At 44.0% G+C, this 25,055-nt stretch overlaps 3 protein-coding genes across 3 annotated transcripts in view; all 3 read right to left on the bottom strand.

The window, feature by feature from the left end:
- Nucleotides 1–25,055, bottom strand: part of LOC308577398 (vomeronasal type-2 receptor 26-like) — a gene marked incomplete at its 3' end in the record, with an annotated part of 74,467 nt that overhangs the window by 15,881 nt on the left and 33,531 nt on the right. The window lies entirely within an intron of this gene.
- LOC308577397 (vomeronasal type-2 receptor 26-like) lies at nt 380–8,098 on the bottom strand (the record flags this gene model as incomplete). The annotated part of the gene is made up of 4 exons (XM_081177512.1): nt 5,459–8,098; nt 3,081–3,308; nt 1,883–2,009; nt 380–1,278 (listed from the first exon to the last, which is right to left on the bottom strand). Exons 1-4 carry the CDS (start codon nt 6,203–6,205, stop codon nt 380–382), a joined length of 2,001 nt encoding a protein of 666 aa, XP_081033638.1. The 5' UTR covers nt 6,206–8,098.
- Nucleotides 15,816–24,397, bottom strand: LOC308577743 (vomeronasal type-2 receptor 26-like). Its single transcript, XM_081178169.1, has 6 exons — nt 24,154–24,397; nt 22,395–22,686; nt 20,402–21,211; nt 19,472–19,699; nt 18,017–18,143; nt 15,816–16,721 (listed from the first exon to the last, which is right to left on the bottom strand). The coding sequence occupies exons 1-6, from the start codon at nt 24,375–24,377 to the stop codon at nt 15,823–15,825; spliced, it is 2,580 nt and encodes an 859-aa protein (XP_081034295.1). The 5' UTR covers nt 24,378–24,397; the 3' UTR covers nt 15,816–15,822.

The raw sequence follows: 25,055 nt of genomic DNA, 5'->3' as shown, positions 1-25,055 counted from the left end.
AACATCTACATAAAACCGCTTTTCAGTCAAGGCTTGGCTAAGGTCAGCTGCTACTCTTTGGAACAGGGAGCAGAGCTTAAGCGATACAGAAATTAAACCAACAGACTACGGAAGATGTCTTTAATGAATTTCTCAGTTTATTGATATACAAAATTTAGGAGAACGAAATGAGATGAAGTGCACTTGTAGATGACTCAGCATACAAAAGATTTCCACCCATCTTACTGTTCATGTCAACAGGACTACACAAAACCTGGGCTAAGAAGGAACATAATCTCTTTCAGACGGGGAGAAGGAAGAACATGGATGAGCAGGTGTGTTTCCTTTATGCACTTCTGGACATAGGGAACATGGACTATTTTAAGAATCAGATGTCCCCTTAATTCCTTGTTGTCAGGTGCTCCTTTGTGTTCAGATCAGGCCTCAGCACAATAATGTAGCACTTGGGAAGGAAGATGCAGCCCAGAAGCCCAGCACTGGAGGCCAACATAGAGAAGATCTGCACGGCCACCATGTACTTGCCCTTGGTGCTCAGGTAGGTGGGCACAAAAGACACCCAAACACTGCAGAAGACCAGCATGCTGAAGGTGATCAGCTTGGCTTCGTTGAAGGAGCCGGGCAGCTTCCTGGCTAGGAAAGCCACCGTGAAGCAGGTGGCAGCCAAGAAGCCCAGGTAGCCGAGGGCAACGTAGAACATGGCCACAGACCCTTCGTTGCATTGCAGGATGGTCTCTTCCACCTGGGAGCGCATGTCGGACTCTGGGAATGGGGGAGAAGAGCCCAGCCAGATGGTGCAGATGAGAACTTGCCCCCCAGAAGAGGAGATGACAATGGAGTTGGCCAGACTCTTGCCCAGCCATCTCCTCACCCTGTTCCCGGGCTTTGTGGCCAGGAAGGCCAGCACCACCGTGATGGTCTTTGCCAAGACAGAAGAAACAGCAACTGAGAAGATGATGCCGAAGGCCGTTTGTCGGAGAAGGCAGGTCTCTTTCCTTGGGTGCCCGATGAAGAGGAAGGAGGACAGAAAGGAAAGCAGGAGGGAGACGAGGAGGATGTAGGAGAGGTCCCGGTTGTTGGCTTTGACAATGGGAGTTTCCTTGTATTTAATGAAGATTCCCAACACAATGCCTGCTGTTAAGGACAAGAATAGGACAAGAGAAGCTAAAACAATTCCCAAATATTCTCCATAAGTCAGGAAAATGGTAATCTTGGGGACACATTGATCTCTGTCCTTGTTTGAATGGTGATCTTCTGGGCATTTGGTGCAATGTTCTGCATCTGGGGAAGAGAAAAAGAGTGGCTGTAGCATCACTTACATCCCTAATGATCTGTGCTCGATTAACATTGTGATCTAGGATCAACTGAGAGGCAGTGACCACTCCACTTCTGTTAACTGCATTGTTTGGATCCTGCCTATTCCTCTTTGTCTGAACCTTTAAAATGCAGACATTGCTTCCATGCAATGTTCATACCAGTGAGATCAAAACGGTCCATAGATTATATTGTAATAATTTTAACATGAAGTATTTATTTTTATTGTGCTTTTGCTGATGGCAATTTGCTGCTTTTCATCGTCTATCCATTATTTTTGATAAGTGTCAACATTATTTCCTTTTTGTGTGGCTTGGTCTAAAAAATCAAAAAGGAATGCTTTGCGGACATTCCTCTCACAGCTGCCCAGTTTGCACCCCAGATATTTCTTCCTTATGGTCATTCCTATCAACTCACTTCCTGGATGTAATAAAGGTGATTAATACTAAGGAAGTCGAGGAAGGATTCCCATTCCCCTATGTCTGCAGAATTCTCACATAAGTGTGTGAGACTGAATTTCTGTCCTGTGTTTACTCTCTCCAGGAATTTCTTCCCCCTTGGAATCACCCACCTTCCCGAGTGGAGAAGGTCCCTTCTGCACACTGAGCACAAGCATAGCAGCAAATGGGCTTTCCTTCTAGGACCACCTTGGCATATCCAGGTCGACATCTTTCTGTACACCTGGAACGAGGTACGGCCTAACCAGAAAGACAAGAAGGTGCAACAAAGAGGAACAGTTAGGAGTATTTGTGTGTATGTAATTCACTCAACGCGATCTCTATAGCATGGTGGTGATCCCTGACAACTGGTCTTGCAAGGTCAGGATGATGGGAGCTGTAGTCCAAAGACAGCTGGGGACCCAAGTTTGGGGAACCCTGATCTACCCCAAGATTTGCAGTTGTGGCCCCCAATGAATCATTCAGGAAATCATCACAGCTCTACATCAATCACATAGAGGTTGGGGAGGGGTCTGTCTGGCAGGGAATCCTGAGAGATCCCAGTTGCCGTTTCCAGCAGCCAAGATCCCCAGTTGCCTGCCATCTCCCCATTCCCTTAATGCGGTCAGTTCTCTTTAGCTGCAGAACATGATCTCTGGAATGCAGCCTTGACCCCTCATCAGGGTCCTTTCAACCCCCCGCTGACCATTGGGGTGACCGGAATATCTTGTGCTTTAAATTGAGTTCAGTACAGCTGAGGTTTGAGCCACAGAAATCTGTTTCCTCTTCTCCATTTACCTGTTTCCCTTCTTAAAAGAACTTCTAAGCAAATGACAATGGGTCTGACATGTGATTCCCCCAAATTTCAGGATTCGAATAATCTCTCACACGGTTCATTCTCGTGTTTGTGTGTGTCAGAGAGAGAGAGAGAAAGCGCTTTGCTGTTCAATGCCCAACTGAAAGGAAAGTTGGGTTTTGGGGTTTTTTTTTGCCAAATTGCCTTAATTCATTTTCCAAATTTCACCACATCAACCACAAATTGAGACAAATTTAATACAAGTGAGCTTACTTACAAATTTAAAAAAATATACAATAAATCTGTAATTATCATATGTAAAATAAATTACTTTTCATCCTTCTGCATGTATGAAAGGTCAATATCCTTTATTTGAGCATCCCAAATTCCCCTCCTATCTCAGCTGCTATAGAAAGAAGGAGTGCTGGTTCCAGTTGTTACTGGACAGTCAACCTGACATGGTCATTCTGCAGTGGTTGTTCAAGGAAGAGCACAATCAGGATCTCCTAGCCCCCTCCCCCAATTATCCCCCATACCTTATTGAATTTCCTGTTCCACTCAATGGCTTCTGGGTTAATGGTGAACTTTATGCCAGCAGATGCTCCTCTCCTTATATTCCCAATTTCCACAAGGGCACGAGACTTATTGGGATAGATCGCCCAGTTCATAATATTGAAGTCCGCTGGCAGCTCCCAGTTCTCATCCAAGCACAGTCTGCCCCTGGAAGTATTCAGACACCGGATTTCTCTCAAGAAAGGGTGAAGCTGGAATGGCAGGGGAAAGCGCCAGCATTAAGAAACTGGGAAGCTACAACAGGCAATTAATCAAGCCAAAATGGGGAAAACACCAGGGCGAGGTGGGCTATCAGCAAAGTACTATAAGAAATTACAAGATTATTTGGCACAACCACTAAAAGATTTAAGATACTTAGATTACGCTGATTCTGAAAAAAGATACAGATCTATTATCAGTCAAAAATGATAGGCTGATTTCTCTATTAAATAATGACTATAAACTGTTTGCAGATCTATTGGCAAACGACATGAAAGTGCTATTAATGGATTTAATTCATCAGGACCAGGCTGGTTTTTTGCCAGGCCGCCAGATGAAGGAGAATATAAGGAATATAATTGATATAATAGAATATCTGGAGGTTAGAAATGATAAGCAAGCAGTGTTGATTTTTATAGACGCAGAGAAGGACTTTGACCATTTTTTCATGGACTTCTACGAAGTCCATGAAAGAGATGATGAAATTCAGAGAGTCATTACAGTGGCACCTCAGGTTAAGAACTTAAATTGTTCTGGAGGTCCATTCTTAACCTGACACTGTTCTTAACCTGAGGTACCACTTTAGCTAGTGGGGCCTTACGCTGCCGCTGCGCGATTTCTGCTCTCATCCTGAAGCAAAGTTCTTAACCCCAGGTACTATTTCTGGGTTGCCAGAGTCTGTAACCTGAAGCGTCTGTAACCCGAGGTACCACTGTACTTAGAGGAATTGACTCAGTTTATTCTGACTAACAGGCTATGATGATAGTAAACAACGTAATAACAGAAAAATTCAAAATAATGAAAGGGACAAGACAGGGATATCCTCCGTCACCATAATTATTTTCGTTTTAGAGACCCTGGCCAGAAGTAGAAGATCAGATGAAGAAATAAAAGGGATAACATAGGTTAAAGGTAAAGGTAAAGGGACCCCTGACCATTAGGTCCAGTCGCGGCCAACTCTGGGGTTGCGGCGCTCATATCGCTTTATTGGCCGAGGGAGCCGGCGTACAGCTTCCAGGTCATGTGGCCAGCAGGACTAAGCTACTTCTGGCGAACCAGAGCAGCGCATGGAAACGCCGTTTACCTTCCCACCGGAGTGGTACCTATTTATTTACTTGCACTTTGACGCGCTTTCGAATTGCTAGGTTGGCAGGAGCAGGGACCGAGCAATGGGAGCTGACTCCGTCACGGGGATTTGAACCGCCAACCTTCTGATCTGCAAGTCCTAGGCTCTGTCGTTTAACCCACAGCGCCACCCGCGTCCCAACAGTAGGTTACAAAGCATATAAACTCAAGGCATTTGCAGATGACTATGTGGTAACTGTAGAAGACCCCATGGCTAGCCAACCAAGGTCTTGAACAGATTCTCAAGTTTGGAGAAGTAGCAGGTTTTAAACTAAATAAAGGTAGAACGAAAGTATTGGTGGAAAATGTGACAGAACTGATGATTGAGAAGAAAGTTTAATATTTAGGAGTATGGATAACAGCTACAAACATAAATATTTTTAAGAATAACTATACAGGAGCTTGGAAAGAAACCGAAAAAAAACTTAAATAAAAAATATTTTAAAAGTAGAGATATCTGGAGGGTGGCAGCACGACAACAGGACTTTTCTGTGGTGGCTCCTCGCTTGGGGGATGTTCTCCCAGAGAGGCTCCCTAGACACCTTTGTGACAAATCTTTAGGTGCCAGGCGAGAAAGTTATTCTGTAACCAGGATTTGGGTGGATAAAACCATCTCTGGGCATTTTAATGTGCTTTTGGTTTGCTTGTTTTCTTTCTTTCGTTTGCTTTTTCTATTCTCATTTTGTATTTTTATTCTGCAAACCACCCTCTGATCTTCAGAAGAAAGTTGATATATAAACAGAATAATACTAATATTATCACTACAGACCCTCCAAAGGTCCAAATGGCACCCAGTTGAGAGGTGCTGGAGCTGAGTTCCAGCGAGTTCCCCCTGAAGAAAGCCCTGGGTATAAATCGCAAAAGGATCGTTATGGGATGGGACATCCCTATTTTCATCAGAGACATGTTGGAAGGTAAGCTACTATTAGTAATAGTAACTATGATATTTTACAGGTTTATCCCCAGTCAAGATCAGCATCTGTGTGGTCTGCAGTTTGCAAAAGGGGGAAGGAAATACCTGCCACGGCTGTAGCCTTTCGGGTCCCCATTGCTCTCCTTCCTCCACCATCAGCCTCCTCTGGGATCTCGAGGAAAGCGAAGCATGCAAGGCCTGAGCCACAGCCTGAACATTGATGTAAGTGCCATAGCTGTCATCAGACAGGACTATCTCATGCTCCCCTTGGGGCAATGGCTGCAGTTTCTCCTCCTCTCTGCATCTTATCCTGCCTTTCACGGACAACTGATGCTTTGAATATGAACACTGAAATGCTTGATTGAAATAATCCACAAGATTGGCCTGCAATTTATATTTGCCACCTTTGCTGCTCCTTATTCCAGTCTCAATTGCAAAGAACAGAGAACCATGGAGGTGCTGGAATAAGATTGGAGGGATGTAAAAGCCAGTTCTGATTTCTAGCAAAGCTGTTGTGATCCAGACTTTCGCGCCTATTTCCTTCTCATAGACATGGTTTATTGCCATGAGTATTATGATAACATGTGCATTGGTTATATAGGAAACAAATACCCCAACTTGTCTCCATAGGAAAAATGGTTCCCCAGGTGTTATAAATTCATCAAAATAACTTTCTGGTACTCTTTTTGATAAAGCAATGCAGATCCCTTTGCTGAGCATCAGAGGTTTCACAGCGCTCACAAATCTTTCTCCACTGTCATTGTCTAGAGTGAAGAGGCCAATCCACGTCCATCCAAAATGCAGGAGCAACTCAACAATCCCCTGGTACTGACTTTCCTCTTTGGGAGTCATCCGGTAGACAAAAGGGAAGAGGGTTTTACCTTCGAGAAACTGGGCAGTGAAGCCATAACTGATCTAGCAAGGAAAGCAAAAGATCAGCAATTTATTTTACTTTCAGCATAACAGATATTTAATTATCTGAAATGACTGACATCTAAATCTCTGCTGGCTGAGGCTGATGGGAGTTTTAGTCTGAAACATCTGGAGGTGACAAGTTGGTGAAGGCTCAGTTTTGAAAAAGGGATGTTGGACCATAGCTCAGGATTTTCCCATTTTGAAAAATATCCCCACTTGACCTCTCCAGAAAGAAAGTAGAATTTTATGTAGTTGAAATTCTCTGTGCTTCCATGCTCTCCCACTACTTACCTGTGGGGTTTTGTAGATGCCTGACAAGGCTGAAATCACTTTTGAGATGACAGTCTTGCCTCTTTCAAGAACAGCCAGCAGGGGATTCTGTTCTCCACAGTGATAATTGGGAATATTGCATCCACTGCCTGCAAGCAGCTCTAGCATGGCGTCTGAAGTCATCTTTGCATCTAAATAGTTCTCATAGATGTTGTAGCCCAGGGTGATGTTGGGTAAGAGGCTGAGATCCTGGTTGATCTCTTGGATGGTGGACAGGAAAGACAACATGTACCAGACGAACCTAGTTAACTCCCTGCAATAAATGAATCCTTTAAAAAGAGTGAAACTGATATTCATATTAATGGGAGGAAGGAAACATTATATGATCCACAGATATTAGTATATTATTCATTCATTCATTCATTCATTCATTCATTCATTCATTCATTCATTCATTCATTTATCCACAAAAATTTGGAGACTGCTGCTCCATGACAGGAGCTATAATTCAAACAGCACACAGAGCTGTTTAACAGTGGAACAGACTCCCTCCGAAGGTGACCATGTGTCATGGACGCTTCAGGTGAGATTCCTCCAGGTCCCTTCCATCTCTACAACTCTGTGATTCTTTTCTACTGTGGTTCTATGAGTAGGAAATGAAGGCGGCCCTCAAAATTTGAGATATACGGGGAAGCTGCTCCATAGGCTGCTTTTGCTGCAGTGATATTTGGCGCCCTCCAAGGGGCAAGACTACAGGTAGATAAGAGACAATTTTATTGAAGGAGGGGAAGCACCAAATACCTCAGTCCCCTTTTAGTTACAAATGAGGCCTGGTGGCTTTCAGGTTTGAGTGTGTGGTAAAATTTATAATTTTGCCCATATTTTGGATCACTGACTCCACCAATGAGGACACCCCCTGGTCTGTATTATTTTACATAATCATTTTATTTGCAGCATATCACTCCTGTTCTTCGCCCATAAAAATCCAGCCATTTTCAGGAGTTTCTTAAAACGCTTCTAATTTTTTTAAAAAAAATGACAGAAAGGGGAAAGTGCTGGGATTGGAGGAGAAAACCTTTAATGTAGCTGAGACACGTTTCCCCATGATGGGCTGTAGGTCTCCCGTTGCATTGTGTAAAGAGAACTGTGATAAGGTTGTTCACAAATGACCCAAATAGAATAAACATAAAATAATCATAGCAGCTTGGAAATTGCTTGAGTTTCATGCCACCCTCTGGCTTAGGAAGAAACTTCAAACACCTCAATACTTTGAAATGAGGCCAGTTGTGTGTGGTCAAAAAAGGATTAATTACTTTTCACATTTTAGAGATCTAAGTCCACTTACAAGGAATTCCCCTGACATATTATTTTATTTATCCTTTCAATTAAATCACATCTTTCCTGCTCTTCAGCTACCAAAGGTCCCCAAGAGGCTCTTAAAATTCCATTTGCAAAATTGTAGCATTCCTTAATGACAGTTTATGAATTGTCCAAATGGAATAATATTGAATGAAACATTTTAGCCTTGGAAATTGCCTGAGTTTCATTGCATCCTGCAGGTGGGGAAATTCAGTGCATCTTTTTGAACCCTGACCAGATTCACTGGCATCCTTGCATTCTATTAAAAGCAACACAGACACATAGGAACAGGATTGTTTTACTTAGAAAGACAGAGGGAAGAAGGAAATAAGAGAGGTTTTTTACTGGACCCCCCCAGCTCCCATCACCCCCAGCCAGCAAGACCAATGATCAGGGCAGGGTAGTCCTGCAACATCAGCCCTTGGCTCCCCAGCCCTGAGATAGGGGCTCTTTCCTATTTCAACCATTACAAGGACTGGAGGACCGTGAAACCCATCCGCATATGATTTTACATACACTTCACTCCTGATGAAGGGTGTCTGAGTAAAGATGTATGGCATTGTCTTAAGATGGTGTTTTGGAGATATGATCCCACTGATGAGGAAGTGTCCAGGCCGGTAGTAATTGCGAGCATCCGTTTCATCCCTGACGAGATTCAAGGGACATTTCGCCTTGTGGTTCCCGCAGACTCCAAAGGGTATCATGAGCAGCAGAAGCAGCAACAGAAGGAGCAGGGATCTCATTCTGGCTCTGCCTCCTCCTTCTCCTCTTACCTGCCAAGGAGGCCAAGCTGAAGAACCCAAAGACTCTTGCAAGGCCAGACTGCCTGGGCTTTCCCAATCTGGGTGGTTTTCAACTCTACCTTCGGAGCTAGGAACCGCAAGGCAGGCACACCCCTCTTTCGCCAGCTCTGCATCTTGACTCAGTCTGTCTCCAACACAGGAAATATTCTTTGCACCGACTTTTTCTTTCCCAGTCACAGCGCAATTAATATTGCCATGCTGTTGTTGCTTTCCAAGGCTTGTGCTACCCCCAGAAATATCTCCTGAGCTTTCAGAAGATGAGATGACTATAATTTTGATTATTCCAAGTGGAATAAGTTTCAGCACAATAACTTTCTGGAGTCTTGAATGGCTCAAGCGGCAGGTGCAGAACTGGAGAAAAACATGTTGGACAGAAGTCAAGGGGTGTGCTTGGAAGTTGGAAGTTTGGCCTGAACTTTGCTCACAAGCACCAAAGAAGGAGCTGGATCCAACCATGGACTCTCCTTCCTTGGAGGTTCTTAAGCAGAGGTTGGATGGCCATCTGTTGGGATTCTTCAGCTGGGATTCCTGCATTGCAGAGGGTTTGACTAGAGGACCTTGGGGTCCCTTTCCAAGTCTCCCATTCTATGATTCATTGGAGGTTTTAAGAAGAGGTGGGAGAGTCAGGGATGGACAACAGCCAGATGAAGGAGTCTCAGCCTTGTATCCCAGGCATCCTAAGCCCTTTTAAAATGTGGGGTTGTTTTTATTTTGATTATATATGTTGTGGTTTTATATATTGCACCGCCTTGAGACCTCCAGGGGTAGGGCGATATATAGGTTCAGTACATCAATAAATAAAGGAATAAATATGAATAAATAAAAATCAATCAATGGAGAATGCTGAGAAATGCCATCCTCAGTACTGTCAGCGGGATACATGGTGGTGGGATCTTGTTTCTTGGCGGCTGCTAGAGACAGAGACTGGTGGAGCCTGCGATGGGGAGGGATTTCTCAAGCCCACCCTCTGGCCGCTTTGGGTGGGTCTGGGCTGCTTGATTCCTGCCGCTCTCTTCTGGTTCTCCCCCTGAAGGGAAGTAGCGCCTTCGTGGCTTCGAAGCCACTTCAAGTGAATTTCCACCCCATCTTTGAAAGGCTTCTCCAACAGAGGGAAGCTCTCTGGATTTGGTGGAGGGGAGAAATGTTGCTCTGAACTTTTGACTCTCCCTTCCCCTTTGACATGTTCTGGGGAAGGGGAGCTTCTGTTGCACATGGAGCCAACTTGCTCCTCGTCTTTGAGCAGAAACTTCTCTACTCAGAAACAAATTGTCTGTGCACAAGCCAGGCTAGTATTCTAGCAACTTTATTATTCTTTATCTATTTATTTATTCTTATTTATTTATTTACTTATTTAATCTGATTCATAACATCCAGCAGTACTTGATTAGGCCAATAACCCCTAAAGCAATTTATTTTAAGATAAGCAGGACATTCAGAAAAAAGTTTACAAAGTTACTTCAGAACATTAAAAAAGTGAAAATAACAAAACGGACTGAAATTGTATCAGCTTCCTAAGAATCTGGCTGGATGCTATATTTATTAAATTTATTTTTTTAAAAAAAAAATTATTAAGTCTCCATAGATATTCCAAAACACTTAATTTTATAATGAATGATTTTAGAGTGTTGCTTGTGCTGTACTTTTGTACTGTTTTATTGTTGTTAGCCGCCCTGAGCCCGGCTTCGGCTGGGGAGGGCGGGATATAAATAAAATTATTATTATTATTATTGTCTACCTACCAGAGTTTTTTAAAAAACAACTAAATACATAATTGCTTCTTGACTCCCCACCTCTCTTGATGTTTGTTTTATTACTCCTTTTTATCACCTGTTTTAAAAAACATGTTTAAGTTATCTAAGCCCCGAAGTCGTATATCAGTAATCCTCTGCTTATATTTCAAATCCTGCCTTTGACTTCATGTCTGGATGTTAGTATGACAGATAATATAACAATGGTCTCCATTCTTCCTTATGTCCTCTTAGTTTCGCAGGGAATTTCTCCCTTTCCGCATCTTCCACCAGCTTCATCAGCCATTCCTCCTTGGTGGGGAATTCTCCTTCTTTCCACTTCCGGGTGTATAAAGTCCTGGCTGTTGTGGTTGCATTCAGAAAACCTCACGAACCACCGGCCAGTTTCTCATCTCCCTTTCCTGAGGAATGTTCTGGAGCGAGCGGCCGCAGACCAGATCCAGGCGCTTTGGAAAGAAACTGGTTTTCTGGCTCCGTTTCAAGTGGGGTTTAGGCCATGGGACAAAGAAGCAACCCAGCAGGCTGGGAAGTGCTGGGACTGCGCCGTCCTTTGGGCCGAGTCCTCTTCTCCAGGCCGGACTGCTGACTGCGGAGTCACTCTGGCCTGGGACTGGGCAGCCATTGTGTCTCTGCCTTCTCTGTCAGGTTTCAGTCAGAGTCAGTCTGCCTCAGTTGTGAGCAGTGTGGAATCTCCGTCAAACTCTTTGGAACCATGTTGTTTAGGAAGAAGTTTATTTTAACTCAGTAAAGTCAATTAAAAACTCTGCATTAGTAGTTTACGCTGCGCGTCAGTTTCGGTCTGACGTCGTTTCCAGACGGTGTTAGTTGGGGAACGCTTTTCAGCTCCGGGAGCCTTGAATGTGGGGTTTACAGGGCTCGATCCTATCCACAGGGCACTGGCTCCCGGTGGAGTACAGGATAATAATAGTAGTAGTAGTAATAATAATAATTTATACCCCGCCCATCTGGCTGGGCTTCCCCAGCCACTCTGGGCAGCTTCCAAAAAAATCTTAAAATACTGTAATACATCAAACATTAAAAGCTTCCCTAAACAGGGCTGCCTTCAGATGTCTTCTAAAAATCTGGTAGTTGAATAATAATAATATGTAGGATAAGGTTAAGATGCTGGCTTAACCTTTAAAGCCCTACAGGGCCTAGGTCCCTCGTATCTACGGGACCACCTCTCCTGGTATGTCCCATGGAGGACCTTATGGTCTTCAAACAAAAACATCTCGGAGGTCCCGGGCCACAGGGAGGTTAGGCTGGCCTCAACCAGAGCCAGGGCTTTTTCGGCTGTGGCCCCGATCTGGTGGAACGCTCTGTCCCAAGAGACCAGGGCCCTGCGGGACTTGACATCTTTCCGCAGGGCCTGCAAGACGGAGCTGTTCAGCCAGGGCACAGTCGGACCCCCTCCTTTGGTCATCCCCACAGAACTGTAGCCCAATGGTTGCCATTAATTTGATTTTGAATTGATTTTAGAATGAATTGATTTTAGAATTCTGTGTTACTTTTATTCGTAGCCGCTCTTAGCCCGGCTTCGGCTAGGGAGGGCGGGATATAAATAAAATTTTCTTTTTCTCCTTCTCCTCCTCCTCCTTCTTCTTCTCCCCCCCCACATTGTTTAACCTGAAGCGTCTGTAACCCGAGGTACCACTTTACTTACAGGAATTGACTCAATTTATTCTGACTAACAGGCTATGATGATAGTAAATAATGTAATAACAGAAAAATTCAAAATAATGAAAGGGACAAGAGCGGGATATTCCCAGTCACCATTATTATTTTAGTTTTAGAGACCCTGGTCAGAAGTAGAAGATCAGATGAAGAAATAAAAGGGATAACAGTAGGTTAAAGGTAAAGGGACCCCTGACCATTAGGTCCAGTCATGACCAACTCTAGGGTTGCGGCGCTCATCTCGCTTTATTCGCCGAGGGAGCTGGCGTATAGCTTCCGGGTCATGTGGCCAGCATGACTAAGCCGCTTCTGGCGAACTAGAGCAGCGCACGGAAACGCTGTTTACCTTCCCGCCGGAGCGGTACCTATTTATCTACTTGCACTTTGACGTGCTTTCGAACTGCTAGGTTGGCAGGAGCAGGGACCGAACAACGGGAGCTTACCCCGTTGCGGGGATTTGAACCACCGACCTTCTGATCGGCAAGTCCTAGGCTCTCTGGTTTAACCCACAGCGCCACCCGCGTCCCAATTGTAGGTTACAAAGCATATAAACTCAAGGCATTTGCAGATGACCATGTGGTAACTGTAGAAGACCCCATGGCTAGTAAACCAAGGGTCTTGAACAGATTCTCAAGTTTGGAGAAGTAGCAGGTTTTAAACTAAATAAAGGTAGAACGAAAGTATTGGTGGAAAATGTGACAGAACTGATGATGTGACAAATGTGAAAGTGGATGCCACAACTACTAAAATTGACTTAAATACAGAAAGTATAAATAATCTGGGACAAAAGGTGAATACCAATACAGAGACCATCCAGAAATTGATACAGGAATCTATTTTGATACGGCAGACTGCGGAGGAAGCCAGGGAGAAAGCCGTTGCTGCGGAATGTAAAGTAACACAATTGGAGAGAGAGAGAGTCCCAGCCCTGCAGAGGCAACTTGATGAACATAAGTTGACAATTGCTATGATTGAATGTAAAGGAAAACAGAGGAATCTGAGGATTAGAGCCCTACCGGAATTGGAGAAAAGTTTGACAGACTTTCTTACACAGGAATTTGCTGACTTTTGGAATGTGGACTTGGGTCAAGAAGAGTTTAGATTTGTGAGGGCCTTCAGACCTGGAAGAGGAGGGAGAAAAGAGAAGAATAGATTCTTTCACCTTTGGTGGACATGCCCAAGGATTAAGACATTCTGGGAGACAATATATAACGAAATGAAAAAGGTATTTAAATATACCTTCCTGAAGAAACCAGAGGCCTTTCTCCTGGGCATGGTCGGCCAATTGGTGCCAAAGAAGGACAGAACCTCTTTTTCTTTGTTATTTTTATGTATGCAACAACAGCAGCAAGAATACTCATTGCGAAGTATTGGAAGATACAAGATTCACCCACCCAAGAAGGATGGCCGATGAAGTTGATGGACTATATGGAACTGGCGGAAATGACTGGCAAAACCCGAGTCGGTGGAAGAAGACTGGAAAAAGTTTAAAGACTATTGACAGAAATACTGTAAAATTAATGAATGTTAGGAAAATGTTGGAATGAAGTTATATGGCTTTATTAGAAATGTTATAAGGAATTAAGTATAAATAGATTAATAGAGTGTTAAAGGAAAAAATAAGGTTAGAATGTGTTAGGATAATTAAAGGATAGAAAACAGAGGAAGATGGAACGGAATTGCTGAAACAATTAATAGAAGTGGAATACAAAAAGGGAGGTGTGAGGAGGTCGTGGAAATAAGTGAATGAAAGATAAGATAATGAAATTGTTTGATGTGTTTTAAATGGGTTTTGTTTTTGTTTTGTTAGTTTTATGTGTTTTTGTATTGTATTGTCTTTTTTTTAGTAATGTGTTTAAACTGTTGGAAAATTAATAAATATTATTTTTTAAAAAATGAATTGAGCAAAATGGAGTTTGTTGTGCAACGGCATTTTCGATTGTGATGTGTGATGTGTGACAAAGGGTGCACACATAGAATATCTGTGATTGTTTCTAAAAAAAGTTAAACATTCCCCTACAATTCTGTCACAGGTAACATGAGATATATTATATTATTTTTTATAGGGTATTGAAACTGTATACTTCATTATGATTCACCCTGTATAATATAATATAATATAATATAATATAATATAATATAATATAATATAATATAATATAATATAATATAATATAATATAATATAATATAATATAATATAATATAATATAATATAATATAATATAATATAATATAATATAATATAATATAATATAATATAATATAATATAATATAATATAATATAATATAATATAATATAATATAATATACATTCCCCCAAATAAATATTTCATTACTAATTAATATTAGTAATAATGAAATAAGTCAAGCCAGAGGCTCCTCCTAGCTTTGCCTTGCCCTGCCTAGTGGGCGTGGTCACTCCCCACTAAACCCCGCCCCACCTCTCTCTGTTTCCACTGCTGACTTTCGTGACCCATTGCCTTCCCCAGCTCTACTCTCCCCGCCCCTTTCACAATGACTCGCCCAGATTGGCGTAGGCGGCCTGCCACTCCCGTGAGCGCCGGAGTTCCCTCTCCCCTCTCTTCCCGCTTGCCTCGCCCGCCCCTAACCCTGGCCAGTGCAATAAAATTCATTGGATACCAGTCACGGCTTGGCTAAGGTCAGTTGCTACTCTTTGGATCAGGGAGCAGAGCTTACACAATACAGAAATTAAACCAACAGACTACGGAAGCTGTCTTAAATGAATTTCTCAGTTTATTGATATACAAAGCTTAGGAGAATGAAATGATGTGAAGTGAGCTGTAATGGGTATGAGTTACTTGTTCGTAAACTGGTGCCTTTCTCGGTTAATTTGCCTTGTTTAAACTTTCTGACTGCACAGATCCTTCTCATGGTGGCTGCCTCAGTCACTGGCAGAATCCGTCAGTGGGCGTTTCTTGAACCTCTTCCAACATAAAAGTTGTTTGACACCCAGTCTCCTCCTCCTCTCACTGTGCGGGAGTCTTCTGCGCAGGGTAGGTGTGGGTAGCGGAGGACCTGGGCTCTCCTCACTGATGTCCAGTGAAGAGTCCTGGAGCCCTCTCTCCACTTCCCCCGTCTGGCTCCCTTTATCCCTGGTGTTGCGCTGATTGGCTTCCCCCTCTACTGAGCTGTTTCTCCCCCTGCTGCTGGGTCCTTCGCCAGCATCATCTGGGAGCCTCCCCTTCGCCTCTTGCTCCGATGTCAGTTCCCTGACATCAGATTATGAATGATAGCGCATAAATGCGGGAAATGGAGCATAGAAAATTGAATACATAGAACTGGCATAACCAAACAGTATTGCTGAATATTAGAATTGATATGGTTAATAGGTAGTCATGACAAAGGAAACAGACTCAAAAACCTAACTCCTCTCTCCCTCCAGCCTATCTTGTTGTGAGATAAATATAAATCCCCAAAACACAAAATTATTAAAAGATCATAGGTTACAAACTAAGGGCAGTAGACCAGGACTCACTGTAGTCCTTGGCAAAGCAAGGTAGCAAAACATTTCCTCCCATCTTACTGTTCATGGCAACAGGACTTCCTAAAACCTAAGCTAAGAATGAACACAATCTCTTTCAGAGATGGAGAATAAGCAACATTGATGAGTAGCTATGTTTCCTTTATGCACTTCTAGACATCATGAACATGGACTATTTTAAGAATCAGATGCCCCTTAATTCCTTGTTGTCAGGTGCTCCTTTGTGTTCAGATCAGGCCTCAGCACAATAACGTAACACTTGGGAAGGAAGATGCAGCCCAGAAGCCCAGCACTGGAGGCCAACATAGAGAAGATCTGCACGGCCACCATGTACTTGCCCTTGGTGCTCAGGTAGGGGGGCACAAAAGACACCCAAACACTGCAGAAGACCAGCATGCTGAAGGTGATCAGCTTGGCTTCGTTGAAGGAGCCAGGCAGCTTCCTGGCTAGGAAAGCCACCGTGAAGCAGGTGGCAGCCAAGAAGCCCAGGTAGCCGAGGGCAACGTAGAACATGGCCACAGACCCTTCGTTGCATTGCAGGATGATCTCTTCCACCTGGGAGTGCATGTCGGGCTCTGGGAATGGGGGAGAAGAGCCCAGCCAGATGGTGCAGATGAGAACTTGCCCCCCGGAACAGGAGATGACAATGGAGTTGGCCAGACTCTTGCCCAGCCATCTCCTCACCCTGTTCCCGGGCTTTGTGGCCAGGAAGGCCAGCACCACCGTGATGGTCTTTGCCAAGACAGAAGAAACAGCAGCTGAGAAGATGATGCTGAAGGCCGTTTGTCGGAGAAGGCAGGTCTCTTTCCTTGGGCGCCCGATGAAGAGGAAGGAGGACAGAAAGGAAAGCAGGAGGGAGACGAGCAGGATGTAGGAGAGGTCCCGGTTGTTGGCTTTGACTATGGGAGTTTCCTTGTATTTAATGAAGATTCCCAACACAATGCCTGCTGTTAAGGACAAGAAGAGGGCAACGGAAGCTAAAACAATTCCCAAATATTCTCCGTAAGTCAGGAAGATGATAATCTTGGGGACACATTGATCTCTGTCCTTGTTTGGATACTGATCTTCTGAGCATTTGGTGCAATGTTCTGCATCTGGGGAAGAGAAAAAGAATAGCTGTAGCATCACTTACATCCCTAATGATTCCTTCCAGTAGCACCTTAAAGACCAACTAAGTTAGTTCTTGGTATGAGCTTTCGTGTGCATACACACTTCTTCAGATACACTGAAACAGAAGTTGCCAGATCCTTCTATATAGTGAGAAGGTGGGGAGGGGTATTACTTAGAAGGGTGGTGGGAATGGGAGATTGGCAGATAGCTGAGATGAGTCTGTTGACGACTCTTAACGACTGCAATAGGTCTTACAGGAAAAGGCAAGGGGTGAGAAGGTGAAAAGTGGCTTAGTCATGTATAATAAGATAAGAATCCAATGTCTTTGTTCAGACCAGGTCTCTCCATGGTTTTAAGTTTGGTAATGAGTTGCAATTCAGCAGCTCTTTCCAGTCTATTTCTGAAATTCCTTTGTAGTAAAACAGCTACTTTGAGATCTTGTATAGAATGTCCTGGGAGATTGAAGTGTCCTCCTACTGGTTTCTCTGTTTTGTGATTCTTGATGTCAGATTTATGTCCGTTTATTCTTTGGCGTAAGGTTTGGCCTGTTTGTCCAATATAGAGAGCTGAAGGACACTGTTGGCAATGTTAGACGATGAGCAATTAAATAGTCCCGAGATGGTATGTGTGATGTTGTTGGGGCCAGTAATGGTGTTGTCCGGGTGTATGTGGCAGCAAAGTTTGCATCTGGGTTTATTGCAGGCTGGATTCTTATCTCATTATACATGACTAAGCCACTTTTCACCTTCTCACCCCTTGCCTTTTCCTGTAAGACCTACTGCAGTCGTTAAGAGTCGTCAACAGACTCATCTCAGCTATCTGCCAATCTCCCATTCCCACCACCCTTCTGAGTAATACCCCTCCCCACCTTCTCACTATATAGAAGGATGTGTCCTCACTATATAGAAGGATCTGGCAACTTCTGTTTTAGTGTATCTGAAGAAGTGTGCATGCACACGAAAGCTCATACCAAGAACTAACTTAGTTGGTCTTTAAGGTGCTACTGGAAGAATTATTATTTTTTTGACTATGGCAGACCAACACGGCTACCTATCTGTATCCCTAATGATCTGAACTTGATTACGATTTGAAGAAATACTAGAGATTTCTTCCTTATGATCATTCCTTTCAATTCTCTTCCAGGATGTAATCCTAAAGAAGTTGAGGAAGGAGCCACATTCCACAATGTCTGCAGAATTCTCACAAAAAGTGTATGAGACTGAATTTCTGTCCTGTGTTTACTCTCTCCAGGAATTTCTTCCCCCTTGGAATCACCCACCTTCCCGAGTGGAGAAGGTCCCTTCCGCACACCGAGCACAAGCATAGCAGCAAATAGGCTTTCCTTGTAGAACCACCTTGGCATATCCAGGTCGACATATTTCTGTACACCTGGAACGAGGTACGGCCTAACCAGAAAGACAAGAAGGTGCAAAAAAGAGGAACAGTGAGGAGTATTTGTGGGTATGTAATTCACTCATAGGGACGTTGGTGGCACTGTGGGTTAAACCACAGAGCCTTGAACTTGCTGATCAGAAGGTCGGCGGTTTGAATCCCCACGACGGGGTGAGCACCCGTTGCTCGGTCCCTGCTCCTGCCAACCTAGCAGTTCGAAAGCAAGTCAAAGTGCAAGTAGATACATAGGTACCGTTCCAGCGAGAAGGTAAACGGTGTTTCCATGCGCTGCTCTGGTTCGCCAGAAGCGGCTTAGTCATGCTGCCCACATGACCCAGAAGCTGTACGCCGGTTCCCTCAGCCAATAAAGCGAGGTGAGCACCGCAACCCCAGAGTCGGCCACGACTGGACCTAATGGTCAGGGGTCCCCTTACCTTTACCTTAATTTACACATAGAGTGAATTCAAACAGATCTCTGGACTGCAGCCTTTGACCCCTCATTAGGGTCCTTTCAACCCCCCCACTGACCATTGGGGCGACCAAAATATCTTGTTCTTCATAATTAGTTCAGGACAACTGAGGTTTGCACCACAGAACTCTGTTTCCTCTCCTCCATTTACCTGCTTCCCTTCTTAAAAAAACTTCAAAGCAAATGACAATGGGTCTGACATGTGATTTCCCCAAATTTCAGGATTCTGATAATCTCTCAACCGCTAATTAAGACACATTTAATATTACTTTTCCAAATAGTGGTTTCCCTCACTCTGTTCTTGAGGCATGCAAGGTTTAGTTCATATGCCATCCCTTAACATTAACCTTATATTACAATAGGGTTTTTAAAAAAAACTTATCATCCTTCACCAACAACTGTGCACTTCTTAGTTTCTGCACGTACAATAGTTTAACATTTGCAACATCTACAAGTGAACTGAGTACACAAATTAAAAAAATCCATAATAAATCAGTAATTATCATTTCTAAAATAAATTGCTTTCCATCCTTCTGCATGTATGAAAACCCAATTGTTCACTTTTACTAGGTGTTTTCCCTTTTCTTCTACGTAGTCCATTCGGTTAAACATTCTGTCCAGAATTCTTAAATTCTCAGTCTGGTTTGGAAATAGATAGTGTCTTTTCTAAGGACCTCTGGGCTCTATCCTTTCTCTGAGCACCCCAAATTCCCCTCCTATCTCAGCTGCTGTGGAAAGAAGGAGTGGAGGTTGCAGCTGTTATTGGACGGTCAAGACATCATTGATCAACCTGATATAGTCATTTTGCAGCAGTTGTTCAAGGAAAAATATATTCAGGATCTCCTAGCCTCCCCTCTCTGTGATTCCCCTTACCTTGTTGAATTTCTTGGGCCACTCAATAGCTTCTGGGTTAATGGTGAACTTTATGCCAGCAGACGTCTCTCTCCTTATATTCCCAATTTTCACATCGTAACGAGACTTATTGGGAGACATCACCCAGTTGACAATATCAAAGTCCGCTGGCAACTGCCAGTTCTCATCCAAGCACAGCCTGCCTCTGGAAGTATTCAGACACCGGATTTCTCTCAAGAAAGGGTGGAGCTGGAATCACAGGGGAAAACACCAGCACTGAGAAAGCTTGAAGCCAAGATGGATATCTCAGTCCTACTCACTTCAACCTCTTCTGATTTGGGGCCTACGTGTATCTCATGTAGACTGGAATTCCCATTCAGCCATTTCTCTTACTACAGACCCTGCAAGTGCCCCAATTTTCCAGGGATGTCCCTGAATTAGAGACAGTTTTGCATTTGATCCCGAAATTCCCCACTTTTCCTTAGAATGTCCGTATATTCATTGGAGAAATTCTGGTGGATGTGGAGATTTTCAGCCCACAAGCCGTTCAATCCTATATCAGGAATTTTTAAATGTTTAATATTTGAATTTCTTTATGTTGGGAGCTGCCCAGAGTGCTGAGGCAACTGAAGAAGATGTATAAACAGTGCTATTTTTCTAGAAAAGAAGGTGCCAGAACTCACCATGAACACCTCCTTCTTACAATGGCAATGGCACCCACCTGAGAGGGGCCAGAATTGAGTTCCAGCGAGTTCCCACCTGAAAAAAGCACTGGCTATAAACAGAAAGATTATCATTATGGAATGGGATGTTTCTATTTTCATCAGAGAAATGTTGGGCGGTATGCTACTATTATTAATACTAATAGTAACTATGATATTTTACAGGTCTATCCCCAGTCAAGATCAGCATCTGTGTGGACTGCAGGTTGCAAAAGGGGGAAGGAAATACCTGCCACGGCTGTAGCCTTTGGGGTCCCCATTGCTCTCCTTCCTCCACCATCAGCCTCCTCTGGGATCTCGAGGAAAGCGAAGCATGCAAGGCCTGAGCCACAGCCTGAACATGGATGTAAGTGCCATAGCTGTCATAAGACAGGACTCTCTCACGCCCCCCTTGGGGCAATGGCTGCAGTTTCTCCTCCTCTCTGCATCTTATCCTGCCTTTCACGGACAACAGGTGCTTTGAATATGAACACTGAAATGCTTGATTCAAATAATCCTCAAGATTGGTCTGCAATTTATATTTGCCACCTTTGCTGCTCCTTATTCCAGTCTGAATTGCAAAGGACAGAGAACCATGGAGGTGCTGGAAGTAATTTGAAGGGAGGGAAAAGCCAATTCTGTTTTCTAGCAAAGCTGTTGTGATCCAGACTTTCACCCCTATTTCCTTCTCATAGATATTGTTGATTACCATGAGTATTGCGATACCCAGTGCATTGGTTATATAGGAAACAAATACCCCAACTTGTCTCCACAGGGAAAAAGGTTCCCCAGGCCTGATAAATTGATATAGATCTTTTTCTGGTACTCTTTTTGATAAAGCAATGCAGATCCCTTTGCTGAGCATCAGAGGTTTCACAGCGCTCTCAAATCTTTCTCCACTGTCATTGTCTGGAGTGCAGAGGCCAATCCACGTCCATCCAAAATACAGGAGCAATTCAACAATCCCCTGGTACTGACTTTCCTCTTTGGGAGTCATCCGGTAGACAAAAGGGAACAGGGTTGTACCTTCAAGAACCTGGGCAGTGAAGCCATAACTGATCTAGGAAGGAAAGCAAAAGATCAGCAATTTATTTTACTTTCAGCATAACAGATACCGTATTTTTCTCTCTATAACATGCAGATTTTTTCTCCTAAAAAGGAAGGGGAAATGCCTGTGCGTGTTATTGAGCGAATGTGTGGTCCCTGGAGCCGAAAAATTAGGCAAAAATCAAATCGCGCTTCACGGAGAAGGGAAACCTGAAAAGAGGAAGCGGCTGCTTTCCTGCATTCTGCCTCAGGGTCTTACTGCCCCCCTTCTCTGTTTCTTTGCTGTGTTTGCTGAAACGGAACAAAGAGCAGGGAAAGCCCCTCCCCTCCAGGCAAGAAGAGGGGAAAAGCAGAGTGCCGTTCCTTCCTCTCTGTGCTCCGGTGCTGCTGAAAACATGCAGGTGGGAGAGAGAGAGAGAGAGAGAGAGAGAGAGAGAGAGAGAGAGAGAGAGAGAGAGAGAGGGCTGGCTGGCTTGGGTGGGTGCGTGGGGGAAACTTTTGCCTTCCTTTCCTCCCTCCCGTTATACCCCACTCCTGCATTCTTAGCCCTTCTGTGTTTTTCCTTCCCTCCCCACTTAAAATGTGGTTAAAAAGCATGGATCCACATGGCTCCTCAGGATTTTTGCACTGGGTCACCCCAAATTCACCATCAGAGCACATAGCATGTCCATGGCTACAGCCTGCCCCCCCAAAAAAAATCATGCACCCACTGTTGCCTGGGGCTGCAATGGTGAAAAAATGTGGTTAAAAAGCATGGATCCACATGGATCCTCAGGATCTTTGCATTGGGTCAGCCCAAATTCACCATCAGATCACATGTCTGTGGCCACAGCATGAAGCACAAAAATGATACATCCACTGTTTCATTCAGAATGTTTTTTCCCTTGTTTTCCTCCTCTAAAAACGATGTGCGTGTTATGGTCAGGTGCGTGTTATAGAGCGAAAAATATGGTATTTAATTATCTGAAATGACTGATATCTATCTAAATCACTGCTGGCTGAGGCTGATGGGAGTTTTAGTCTGAAACATCTGGAGGTGACAAGTTGGTGAAGGCTCCGTTTTGAAAAAGGGATGTAGGATCCATAGCTCAGGATTTCCCCATTTTTAAAAATATCCCTGCTTGACCTATCCAAAGAGAAAGTAGTATTTTACGCAGTTGAAATTCTCTGTGCTTCCATGCTCTCCCACTACTTACCTGTGGGATTTTGTAGATGCCTGACAAGGCTGAAATCACTCTTGAGATGACAGTATTGCCTCTTTCAAGAACAGCCAGCAGGTGATTCTGTTCTCCACAGTGATAATTGGGAATATTGCATCCACTGCCTGCAAGCAGCTCTAGCATGGCATCCGAAGTCATCCTTGCATCGAAATGGTTCTCATAGATGTTGTAGCCCAGGGTGATGTTGGGTAAGAGACTGAGATCCTGGTTGATCTCTTGGATGGTGAGCAGAAAAGACAACATGTACCAGTAGGACCTATTTGCCTCCCTGCAATAAATGAATCCTTTAAAAAGAGTGAAATGTATATTCATATGAATGTGGGTGGGGATGTTATATTATCCACAAAGATTAGTATTTATTTATCCTATTGCATTAATATCAAACCTTTTGCTTTCTAGCATAGAACAAAAATTTGGAAATCTCTGCTTTGATGCAAACAGCACACAGAGCTGTTTAACAGTGGAACAGACTCCCTCCGAAGGTGACCATGTGTCATGGATGCTTCAGGTGAGATTCCTCCAGGTCCCTTCCATCTCTACAACTCTATGATTCTTTTCTACTGCGGTTCTATGAGTAAGAAATGAAGGCGCCCCTCAAAATTTGTGATATACTGGGAAACTGCTGCAAAGGCTGCTTTTGCTGCAGTGGTCTTTGGCTTTTTCCAAGGGGCTAGAATAAGAGACAATTTTATTGAAGGAGGAGAAGCACCAAATACCTTAGTCCTCTTTTAGTTACAAATGAGGACTTGTGGCTTGCAGGTTTGAGTGTGTGTTAAAATTCTGGATCAGCCACTACACCAATGAGGACACCCCCTGGTCTGTATTTTTCCATATAATCATTTTATTTGAAGCATATCATCCCTGCTCTTCACCCATAAAAATCTAACCATTTTCAAAAGTTACTTAAAGGTAAAGGGACCCCTGACCATTAGGTCCAGTCGTGGCTGACTCTGGGGTTGCGGCGCTCATCTCGCTTTACTGGCCGAGGGAGCCGGCATACAGCTTCCAGGTCATGTGGCCAGCAGGACTAAGCCACTTCTGGCGAACCAGAGCAGCACATGGAAACGCCGTTTACCTTCCCGCCAGAGCGGTACCTATTTATCTACTTGCACGCTGACGTGCTTTCGAACTGCTAGGTAGGCAGGAGCAGGGACCGAGCAACAGGAGCTCACCCCGTGGCAGGGATACGAACCACCGACCTTCTGATCGGCAAGTCCTAGGCTGTGTGGTTTAACCCACAGTGTCACCCGCGTCCCTCAAGAGTTACTTAAGACACTTCTATTTTTTTTAAATCAGCCACTAAACGTCACGCAGAGGGTCTTAAAAATCCATTTGTAAAACTAAGATTCCTTGACGACAGATGCTAAATTGTCCAAATGAAATAATATTGAATAAAGCCTTTGAGCCTTGGCATCCTGCAGGTGAGGAAATACATTGCATCCTTTTGATCCCTTATCAGATTCATTGGCATCCTTGCATTCTACTGAAAGCAACACAGAATCAAAGGTAGGAGAGTGTTTCACTAAGGAAGACCCAGAGAACATTGAAATAGGAGAGGTGTGTGTGGAATCTTTTACTGGACCCCCCCAGCGCCCATCACCCCCAGCCAGCAAGACCAATGGTCAGGTCCTGCAACATCAGCCCTTGGCTCCCCAGCCCTGAGAAAGGAGCTATTTCCTTGATAAATAAGAACCACTAGAAGGACTGGAGAACCATGAAACTGTGAAGTACATACTGTTCAATCCTGGCGAAGGGTGTCTGAGAAAAGACGTATGGAGTTTCCTTAAAGTATTTTGGAGATATGATCCCACTGATGAGAAAGTGTCCCGGCCGGTAGTAATTGCGAGCATCCGTTTGATCCCTGACCAGATTCAAGGGGCATTTCGCCTTGTGGTTCCCGCAGACTCCAAAGGGCATCATGAGCAGCAGAAGCAGCAACAGACGGAGCAGGGATCTCATTCTGGCTCTGTCTCCTCCCGCTAAGAAGACAACGCAGAAGAACCCAAAGAGTCTTGCAAGGCCAGACTGCCTGGGCTTTCCCAATCTGGGTGGTTTTCAACTCTACCTTCAGAGCTAGGAAGCACAAGGCAGGCACACTCCTCTTTCGCCAGTTCTACAGCTTGTCTCAGTCTGTCTCCAACACAGGAAATATTCTCTGCACTAACTTTTTCTTTCCCAGACACAGCGCAATTAATATTGTCATGCTGTTGTTGCTTTCCGAGGCTCATGCAATCTCCAGAAATATCTCCTGAGCTTTCAGAAGATGAGATGACTATAATTTTGATTATTCCAAGTGGAATAAGTTTCATGACACTAACTTTCCGAAGTCTTGAATGGCTCTGGCAGCAGGTGCAGAGCTGGAGAAAAACATGATGGAGAAAAGTCAAAAGGTGTTTTGGGGAATTGGAAGTTTGGCCTGAACTTTGCTTCCAAGGACCAAAGAAGAGGCCTGCATCTGGATCCGACCATCGACACTCCTTCCTTGGAGGTTTTTAAGCAGAGTTTGGATGGCTATCTGTTAGGGATGCTTTAGAGAGCCAGTGTGGTGTAGTGGTTAAGAGCGGTGGACTCGTAATCTGGTGAACCGGGTTCGCTTCCCCGCTCCTCCACCTGCAGCTGCTGGGTGACCTTGGGCCA

Source organism: Podarcis bocagei, assembly GCF_964188305.1.
Source record: "Podarcis bocagei genome assembly, chromosome: 18".
NCBI lineage: Eukaryota > Metazoa > Chordata > Lepidosauria > Squamata > Lacertidae > Podarcis > Podarcis bocagei.
Note: the sequence above shows the minus strand (reverse complement) of the source record. Positions and strands in the feature narration are given on the sequence as shown.